The 9637-nt window shown below is 37.9% G+C and overlaps 1 protein-coding gene across 1 annotated transcript; it reads right to left on the reverse strand.

Moving 5' to 3' along the window:
- Window positions 1-4724: 4724 nt before the first annotated feature.
- Rpl39l2 (ribosomal protein L39 like 2) lies at window positions 4725-4939 on the reverse strand. Its single transcript, XM_087601233.1, has one exon. The coding sequence runs from the start codon at window positions 4878-4880 to the stop codon at window positions 4725-4727; it is 156 nt and encodes a 51-aa protein (XP_087457359.1). The 5' UTR covers window positions 4881-4939.
- Window positions 4940-9637: the final 4698 nt, after the last annotated feature.

Genomic DNA, 9637 nt, shown 5'->3' on the forward strand with positions numbered 1-9637 from the left:
CTAGATACCCTCCTTGGTACTTAGTATCACCTAACATTTTGTGGTTGTTGTTGTTTTGCAATGCTAAATATAGAGATGTGTGTGTGTGTATGTGTGTGTGTGTGTGTGTGTGTGTGTGTGTGTGTGTGTGTGTGTGTAGCCTGTGTCTCCTAGGCAAACATTCTACAACTGAGCATGACCCAGTCCCTGTCTTTATTTTTCTGTAGTCTCCCTAACAAGAATGGTAGCTCCTGGGAAGGGATTTATAAGGACAGGACTGGGGGCGTGGGAGTGGGGACTTCAATCTTGATGTAAAGTGAACTTTTTTTTAAAAAAAGCTATTGAAGAAAAAGAAGGAGAGAAAGTAAATGCCTCAGGAGTGGTTTCCCCCATTGAATTTTTCCCCTGCAGTAAACTTAGCACGTAGACTACAGGCTGGCACACAGTAGACATGCAATAAATAATTGTTGAATGAATAAATCTTATTTCTACTGTTTCATTGCCTGGAAAAAAAGTCACCCGTTGTACAATACCTGACTACTGGGAATCTAAAATACTTTAAATAGGCCATTGAGGAGTTAACAATGGTCAGTACATAAAGGCACCTTACCCCCAAGGCTGACCTGAGTTTGATATCCAAGATCAATATTGTAAAAGGAAACAAAGGATCCCATAAAGTACACATAGACAATAAATTAAATAAGCAAGTCATGGAATGGTCACTAAATAAGGTATGTTTCTATGCGTAATAATTTGCAAAAAATCTAGAGAGCAACATTGAAGTTTTTATACATTTTTATAGCAAAATCACTTCATGCCATCAAGACAAAAGAGCAATGGGACTCTTGCGTTAATGCAGCTGTGTTGAAAGCAGATGTCGTTTTAAAAGTTTCTCTGCCATTAAAACAACATGTGGCTGTCAATGAGAATTGGACAAATCATCTGCACGTTCCTTAAACTAAGAACCTCACTGAATCAAGTATTTGGGGATAGCTGCTATTATCATTAGAGTAGATTTTCCAAGAACCAAGTCTTATAATAAGCTACAAGTATAAAAACAACGTGTGTCCATTACAACACAACACAGAGCACAAAGAATATGGGGACTTAGTGGTGTCAGTATTGACTCCAAACAGTACAGTTATTATCACACACACACACACACACACACACACACACACACACACACACACACACACACAAATCGAATGGGAACTGTGTGTGACCATAAAACAAGATGGTTTATCTATTAGGAGAGGAGATCTTGCTTTTGTTATTTAGATAATTCGGTCGTTTTTGCTTCTACTCCTGTATCTTCAGATCATAAGAATAGTTTATGGGGGGGGGGGGGGGTTGGGGATTTAGCTCAGTGGTAGAGCGCTTGCCTAGCAAGCGCAAGGCCATGGGTTCAGTTCTCAGCTCAAAAAAAAAAAAGTTTATGGGAATAAGAGAGGGTCTGTCAGAATATACCATTGAACTATCTAGAGCCCATAGTAACTGTGATTAAAATGGAGAAAGAAGCCAACCGTTAGTTTCAGTTGAAGTTGTGATAGAACTGCTCTGAAGAGACCTGTTAAATCCTATCAGAAAATCAAATGAAACAGGTTGGATGCTGCAGTCATGCTTCATTCAATGAAATGTGTTTTCTTTGGTTTCAGCTATAGAAATGGCTTATTGACCTATTTTTAGCATTAATTCAATACTGCTTGCTTCCATTCTCTTTTAAATTAGCAGTGAGCAAAGTTTCAATATATTTATACATTTGCTTAATTGAAAAGAGGTAAACAGATCCCCAGATTGTGAAACTAATACCCAGAAGCATTTTCTTTCTCTGACAATGGCCTGGGATGAAATTGCACTCTTGGTAAAGATTTCTTTGTCTTCTTCCTCTTCCCCCACACTTTCTTTTTATTTCCAACAATAATAAAGACATTCATTAATTGAATAGTATGAGTAGGATGCTCTACAGAACATTAGATTTGAAAAACCCATGCATATTTAACCTCAAATTCAGTGGTCCTGTTTTACAACTATACCATGGTAAAGTGTCCTTTGACTTAGAAATCATGAATAAGATGACTGACTCTTTTAGAGAAAAGGCCTCAAATAGATTAGAGTGCACAGTGGTTAAGAGCATAGGGTTTTGTCTTGAGCAAGATCTCAGTTAAAACTCCTTCCCAAGAACTTGCATAATCAAGGTGACAACAGTATATATCATAACCTTTGTGTCTTTCTATCTTAATCTATTTAAGCAAAAAAATATAATAATGTTCTGCACAATACAAAGTTATGAGGGATAAATGATGTAATCTGTGTAGGTGCTAAGAAATGTTGAGTAGATGTCATAACTCAGTGACTGAATGCCGGCCACACCTACCATGTATGAGGAAGAAGTACATTCGAGAACTGTTAAAAAAAAAGTGAGGGAAGAAAAGAAAAAAGTGAAAGGAAAGGAAGAAAAAGGAGAGAGAAGACAGACTGAGAGAGAACAAAAAGAAAGCATAAAACAACAAAAAAAATCAGTTAGTTGTTATTGTGCAAAGGAGTTTTAAAAAAGTCAGCTGTGTATGGGTTGGGTCTGACTACAAACCAAAGAGACCCTTTTGTGAAGATGGCATGGAAAGATTGTCAGTTGCCTAACTCTTGTGTCAAGCTTTCAGACACAAGGACCATTTCATTTATTTAAGTAACTAGAAATGCCAGGGATATGTGGGAAGATGGACATAGATCTGGGGCTTTAAAAATGAATTTCTGGTAGGACTTGTGTCACAAAGCCAGTCCTTGAGAAGTAAAGGATGGAGGAACAATGATTCCAGGTCATCCTTGGCTGCCTAGTGAGTTCAAGACAGGCATGCAATACACAAAATGCTGTCCCAACAAATATGTTTGTTTGTTTGTGGAAAGCAGGGATTAGCAAACATTTTCTAAGAAGAGTTTCTTCCAGTAAAACTTTTTAAAAAAGAAATGTGAGGATAAGTGAGTCTTATCCTTGCAATGACAAGAGAGAATATTGTAAGAGGACCCTTTAGCCTCTTCCTCATTTAATACATAATTATACCACAGTTATGGTCAGGTGCTGGGCTGTGATCTGTAATGTCTACTGAAAACAGATCTAGTTCCCCTCATCTAATTTATAATCCCATCAGGTAAGGATAGAAACAAACATTGGTCAAATAATCTCGCAAACAAATGTAAATCTATTCTTATGCAAATTCCTACAAGTGGCTTCCCTAAAAATGTCAATTGAAACCCAGGGCTGATTTTGTTCTAAGTCAGCATACCACAAATATTCACAATAGATAAAATATAGAACTAGCCTATATGCCCATCAACAAATAAATGAAATATAAAGTGTCACACACACAAACACACATGCACACAAGATGGAGTTTTATTTGGTGATGTAAAAGGTAAATTTATATCATTTGAATAGAACTGAAGGTCATCATACTAAACCAAATAACCCAAACTGGGAAACACAAACATTGCATCTCTTTCTTCACCTTTTTCTCTCATGTGGAAACAAAAAAAAATGTGGGCTTAGGAACATAAAATGTATAACTAGAGAAGGGTAAGGGCATTAGGAGAAAGAGGTCCAGGTAGAAAAAGAACGATTGAGAAATGGTGGTAGGAAGGGTGGATATCACCAAAGCAAGATGGAGGGGTGTGTGTGTGTGTGTGTGTGTGTGTGTGTGTGTGTGTGTGTGTGTACATATATACACATACATACATACAGGCTATTGAGAGATTTGGGTGAGAGAAGATACCCAGCATCCATCTCTGGATTACACATGCATGTATGCAACACATATGTACACATACATCTACCCCTCCACAAAAGTGTTATTTAAACACCCACTGGCTTATTTTTACCTTTAAGTAAACCACTAAATGCTTGAATCTTAGTGTTAACACTTATCTTCATGACTTCCTGTAACTCACATAGGGAAATAATTTGTAGGGGTGTAAAATACTCATCAGAACACAGTGGTAGAGAAATGCTGCTCTCTTAGGGTCTTAAATATCACTCTTAACAAAACAATTTTACATTTATTTATTTATTCATTTATTTATTATTTCATGTATGTGAGTACACTGTCACTGTCTTCAGACACACCAGAAGAGCCATCAGATCCCATTACAGATGGTTGTGAGCCACCATGTGGTTGCTGGGGATTGAACTCAGGACTTCTGGAAGAGCAGTCAGTGCTCTTAACTGCTGAGCCATCTCTCCAGCAATTTTACATTTTAAAATCATGCATTATATGTAATTTTTTAAATTGTTCCAGTTCTCTATATTTTTGTGGCTTCTAAAATAGCTAAGAATTTTTAAATTCTTCTAAATACTTCTGAAGTTCCCTAAAGTAGGGGTTGGAGAGATGGCTCCGCATTTAAGAGAACTTGCTGCTGTTATGTGAAACTGTCTATAACTCTAGTTCCAGGGAATCTGCTATTCTTTTCTAGTATCCATGGGTACCAGGAAGTACATGTAGGTAAAACACAAATACAAATAAAATTCATAAATCTTAAAAAAAACTTAAATACTTTTGTATGATCAACCAGTTTCTTTCTTCTCATGTTCTCTTAGTATGATTTTTTTTAAGGTTCTAAATTTTATTACTGGACAAACACTCTAATTCAGACACAAGCAAGTCTCCAGGTTAAAAATGTTGAAATCCATCTGGCCAGACTGATCGACCGTCGCACTTCAGTATAAACCCTCGTTCTTGCCATTGTGTGACTCCTTACAGACCCAGCTTCGTACTCCTCCAGTGTCTTCTCTTAGAGTTGAACCTGATTTTGTTACCAGTTTTCATCTGAATCCATTGAGGAATAGGACGATTTTGCTTTTGTTTCTTTGCCAGGAATAGCTTGATTCTGAAAGTCATGTGAGAAGACATGGCAAGGATCTGAATCAGGCACAGAGCGCACGATGGCAGAGGAAAGGAGAAGAGAAAGCTAGCATGATGTTTTGAAATAACAAACTGGAATTTTCACAACTTTTGTTTGGTAGCATGTAATGAGCATTTTTTTTCTATACCCCTACCATATTCCAAGTGTTCTTTTCTTAAGGCTATCACTGCTTTTTATTGCTTTCTTAGTAAGCTGAGAATTAGGTTGTATCGTTCTGACTGGTTACAAAGGTGAGAGCACAGGATCCTATGCTCCAAACAAAATGTTGTGTTTTCTGAGAAAAGCCGGATCAGCCCAAAGAATGTCACACCTGGCTTAAAGCTAAGCAACTTGGAGCTCTTACCAAAAGTATCTTAAGCAAAGACAGCCCTCACTTTGATCATGAACTGTAATGACATAAGAGTGGGGACATTCTCCATTCCAGAGAGAGCCTGTATACTGAAGGAATTTGAGAAATGGCAAGAAGGAATAAAAATAACTGCGTATATGGGGCTGGGGATTTAGCTCAGTGGTAGAGCGCTTACCTAGGAAGCGCAAGGCCCTGGGTTAGGTCCCCAGCTCCGAAAAAAAGAACCAAAAAAAAAAAAAAAAACTGCGTATAAAGAAAATCCTGTCAGCATTTAGTCTGTATTCTAGTCTCTAAAGCTGTACTACCTGGAAATTCTTTCTCTCAGTTCTGCCAGGGAGTACTCAGTTACATGAACAATAAAATCTACTTTGTGCTAAAGTTACCTTTCCAGTTGGAAAAGATTAGGACACTAAGCTAAGAAAATTGTTTATTCTTTTGATTTTTGTTTCCTTGTGCTAATATTAATAACTTCCTTACCTCCCAGGTTAGAAAGATTTAATAAGACAAGTTAAAACGCATGGATGCCTACAGTCAACGAAGCTTCTCTTTGTAGAAGGCATTGGTGGGAGACTCCTAACTGGTCAAAATGCCAAAACTAAGAGACCTAAATACTTAGCTACAAATGGACACCACTCCCTGAGGCTCTAAGGCATTTAGTGGTTACTGGGTGAGGGAAAGACATTTTCTTCAGTGATATGATTATTGGTAATTTATGTACGCTTCTATAAATAATCCTTCACCCATGCTCATACAAGCAACCCTAATTAAAGTCAATCACGCGCACACACACACACACACACAAACACATTCATACACACGCTCAAACACATATACTCACACATACACTCACACATATGCACAAAACACACACACACACATTCACACACATAGACACATACACAGCAAAGCAGGAATGGAACTAGTGGAGGAGAGGAAGGTAATCGGCAGGAGTGAGAGGAGCACAAGGGAGTAAAGGGTGTGGGAAATGCAGTCAAAGTACATTATGTCCGTGTATTAAAATGTCATAATGAAATCCATCACTAGATATCATCGATACATGCTAATAAAAATTTTGAAAATCATGCATTGCAACACACAAGGTATTATATATTACAAAGTATTGAATATAATCAATATTTTCTTTATATACCCAAATAACAAGCTAGATCACCTCTATTGCTTAGAATTAAATGCTCGCATCCTAAATCCTTGAACACAAAAATGACTTGAGACAACTTTGAATTTCCTCTGGAAATATGACAAAGTTTAGGGAGCCTTTCTACAGTGACTTTTCTATCTAGAAGATTCACCCTTCAGTAGAGCTAACTTCAATAGAGTCAATCTTGAGGATGCAGGAAAGCAGTGTCTATTCAGAAGATGTGTTTGGATGTGTGGAATTAGACTTAGAGAAACTCAGAATGTCCAAGTTGAAACAGGTGAAAGAGATGTGGAGGAAGGAAAGAAGAGGAAAAGTAAGAAGAAAAAAGAGGAGGAGGAAGAGGAGGAGGAGGACAAGAAGAAGAAGAAGAAGAAGAAGAAGAAGAAGAAGAAGAAGAAGAAGAAGAAGAAGAGAGAGAGAGAGAGAGAGAGAGAGAGAGAGAATTTTGATTGATTTTTTTTAAGTCACAGACTTCTCCTAGACTAGATATTTCACTCAGCTGAAAGGAAAAGTTAGCAAGATTGCAGGCAGCTACCTCATATTAAGCAAAAAGGACTCCCACACAACCAAATGTTCTGCAATGGCAACTTTGGCTGGACTATTAGAAAAGCAAATCTCTGGTTATGGTTGTGAAGAGCTTTCCAGAACTGATTTGATCATGAGGGCTCTGAACTTTATGGCTTCCAAAAATGATGGCATTATTGGGAGGTGCTAAACAGTAAGATGTGGGGGTGGTAATTGGAATTAATAAGTCAGTGAGGGCAAGTCCTTCAAGGCTAAATATTGCACCATCATCTTCCCTCTTCACTCTACAGAAACTTCTCTTCACAACAGAATGAAAACTCTGGAACCCTGGACACAATAAATCTTTTGTCCCTTAAGCTGTTTGTGTTAGGTATTTGGTCACAATGACATGCTGCGTAACCAGTACACCGCACTTTGTAGAAAGGATATGTGACCAAACTCTTTACACACATTCAATACCAAGGGGAAAGGCTCCAATAAGAAAGTCAAATTAAAAAAAAAAAGAAAGTCGGGCTGGAGAGATGGCTCAGCGGTTAAGAGCACCCGACTGCTCTTCCAGAGGTCATGAGTTCAATTCCCAGCAACCACATGGTGGCTCACAACCATCTGTAAAGAGATCTGATGTCCTCTTCTGGTGTGTCTGAAGACAGCTACAGTGTACTTATATATAATAAATGATTAAATCTTTAAAAAAAAAAAGAAAGTCAAATGATTCATCTGTAGCATATAGTATTAGGGATGTAGGTAGGGAATAAATGCCATGAGAACCTCAGCTGCTCCTACAGTATGCATGGTGGCTCTAGGTCTCAAAGGTATTTTACCCACACATTCTTCTTGTGACCAAAGCTGTAGAAGGGCTCTGCTGAAGCAGAATTAAGGCTCTACATTTTAGAAACTAAACAAGACAACGTGATGCCTCCAGATAGAAACCCTTGAATGACTGACTATTCTAATATTTCCCATCTCTGGGGTTCGATTTGAATATGTGACTAGGGAAAGCCAGATTTTCCAGGTGAGGCTCCCTACTAGGAAGTGGATCATTTGAATGCAAATGCACAATAAGGCACACAGCAAGAGGCTGACAGTAGCAAGAAAGTCGTTTTATTCCAATTGTTAAAATAAAAACCCTCTCTACTCATTTCAGCACACTCAAGGACAGTCGGCTGATAATAGCAAAATAGCTACGAGTTTTCCTCATCATTGAAGAACAAAAATGATTTTTAATTTAGAAGGAGAACTTTATACTTAATATTCTTTGTTACGTGCTCAGTTCTGCCAAAGACCTGCCAGATGGCCTTAGTTTGGGTGGAAAATACCTTATTCATCACTCAGCTATAACAATATAATAAATCTCCTCCTCTTCTTATTCCTTATGTCCTCCCTTCCCCTCCCGTCCATCCACCATTGATGAAAAGTCTTGGGATCTCACAATTATTAAAATCACAAGTGAATAAAATAGACAATTATTGACACCTCCCTCTTCCCCTAAATGTCACCAAGCCCACTCCTAATAAAACTAATTTTAGTCAGGTATGGTGGCATGCTGTTAATCACAGCACTAGGGAAACAGAGGCAGGGGGATCTGTGTAGTTTGTTGGCCAGCCTGGTATACAAAGTGAGATCCTGTCTGAGAATTAAAGACCCCCCCAATCAAAACCAACATAAAATTATAGGTAATTAAGGAATACTGAAAGCAAGAGACATAGTCTTCCCCCAGGAAATCCCTTAATTATTTATCCAATACCAGTGGTCAGCTCTGAAATAATACATACAACTAATGCTAAACAAACTGAACAGGTTATATGTATATATTTAGGTAAATATATTACATATTTATATGCATAAACAACGATTAGAAAATAAAGGTCATGTGATAGAGAGAGAGAGTAGGGAACAGTTAAAGGGAGGAATTGCAATTTCAAAAAAATTATCTTAAATGTTTAAGAGAAATGAAACCAGTTTCATATCTGAGGCATTTTGGTTCCTCCATGTCCAGAGATAGTTTTCCCTTGATAAATAACACTAACTTGGTAGTATCTTCGAGTAAATATGGAATGTGAGTCTTGGAGTTTTAACAGACCAAGTTGGAATAAATAATGTCAGTTCACTTCACAACAGAATGGAAATCTGGTGCCCCAGTGAGGCCAGAGGCAAAGGGTAAATTGCCCCTGTGATCCAAACTGCCTCCATTTTGATCTTAAAAACAAAGCAGCCCAGAAAAGAGAGAGCAACATTTTCATTAACGTTGCAGATTTCCTAAACACTGGGGAACAATTAGTTAAAGTTCTACGCCATTCAGGAACCATTCAATCATTTTAATATGACCTTTTCCTTTTTATGAGTAAAAGACGTGGATTTAGCTGGAAGCAGAACATTACAGAATAAGAAATGCCAAGAGGAGCAGAATCTGGAACAGTTAGCTATTTCCCTGACAATTAGAAATCTTAGCTTAACCCTGTTGCAAGACCATCTGGCATGCTTTACTTCCCAGTTTTAGGTACACTCTTAGCCCCAGGGCATCTCCTACTTTTCCCCCACCTCCTTAACTCCAAGTTAATCTAGGACTTTGAATGAATTCTAAGACTTCCCTTATGAAGGAACATTGCAGATGTTCTCGGAGAACTACCCATTAATTAACGGAGGTTAGACCTTTGGATAAGGTTATTTAGCTCATGTGCGCCCTACAATTTACTGGGAGAGTCACATCTGTT

Source organism: Rattus norvegicus, chromosome X (assembly GCF_021556685.1).
Source record: "Rattus norvegicus strain SHRSP/BbbUtx chromosome X, alternate assembly SHRSP_T2T, whole genome shotgun sequence".
Classification (NCBI taxonomy): domain Eukaryota; kingdom Metazoa; phylum Chordata; class Mammalia; order Rodentia; family Muridae; genus Rattus; species Rattus norvegicus.

Bases quoted from the DNA above. Each gene is read 5' to 3' on its own strand.
- Rpl39l2 (XM_087601233.1), bottom strand. From the start codon at position 4,880: ATGTCTTCTCACATGACTTTCAGAATCAAGCTATTCCTGGCAAAGAAA.